At 49.4% G+C, this 791-nt stretch overlaps 1 protein-coding gene across 1 annotated transcript in view; it reads right to left on the reverse strand.

The window, feature by feature from the left end:
- Positions 1 to 610: 610 nt before the first annotated feature.
- The window catches only part of LOC125487942 (retroviral integration site protein Fli-1 homolog), a 41,734-nt gene continuing 41,553 nt past the window's right edge, over positions 611 to 791 (reverse strand). The window contains exon 6 of the mRNA XM_048620607.1: positions 611 to 630. Within this exon, the coding sequence (XP_048476564.1) occupies positions 611 to 630 (20 nt within the window). The remainder of the gene's footprint in view (positions 631 to 791) is intronic.

The raw sequence follows: 791 nt of genomic DNA on the forward strand, positions 1-791 counted from the left end.
CAGTGAAAAATTCACCACCTGCCCCTTCACAGGAACAGGAGGAGACCAGTCAGCCCCCTCCTCGAGCCTGTAGCACAAGAACAGGAGGAGGCTATTCAGCCCCCTCCTTGAGCCAGTTACACAGGAACAGCAGAAGGCCAGTCAGCATCCTCCATGCAATTATCTCAATGAACCAAAAATTGCTGTGCATGCCGAGAGAGAGGTCCTGAATTTCCCTCCTCTCATTCTCTCTAACCTCCTCACCGTCTCTGTGGATCCAGCCAGGATTTGGAGAGAGTGCCCCTTCTTCTGAACTCTCTGCTCCCCTGCAGAAGAAACAGTTTCACTCTGTCATCCTATTTGAATGTTTAAACCTTATCTTCAGTACTGGAGGGAGACCATACTTGCTGAACTTGAAACACAGAATAAATTCAGGGTGAGGGAGTCATGATGGGGAGGGAAAGGGATAAGGAATGACGAAGAGACAGGAGCCGGCACAGAGAAGGCAGTTAGTTCAGGCCTACCTGCTTTTTCAGTTTTCACGGTAACTGAAATCATGTTACTGCTGTGTGGCCTCATTCACACAATGGAACTGGGCAGGCAATCGCAGTTGGTATTGAAGCCACAAAGACTAACAGCACTCAAACAGACCTGTGACAGAGAGAATCAATCCCAAGAGCCAGCATTACTGAGTGACAGTGTGAGGGAGTGGGATTAACATCAGTAGACATTCAGTCAGTAACACAGGGTGCTGGATGGGGGAGCGGGGAGAGGGGTGACTGAGTGACAGTGTGAGGGAGAGGTATTAACAT

Source organism: Rhincodon typus, chromosome 47 (genome assembly GCF_021869965.1).
Source record: "Rhincodon typus isolate 14 chromosome 47, sRhiTyp1.1, whole genome shotgun sequence".
NCBI classification, from domain to species: Eukaryota; Metazoa; Chordata; class Chondrichthyes; order Orectolobiformes; family Rhincodontidae; genus Rhincodon; species Rhincodon typus.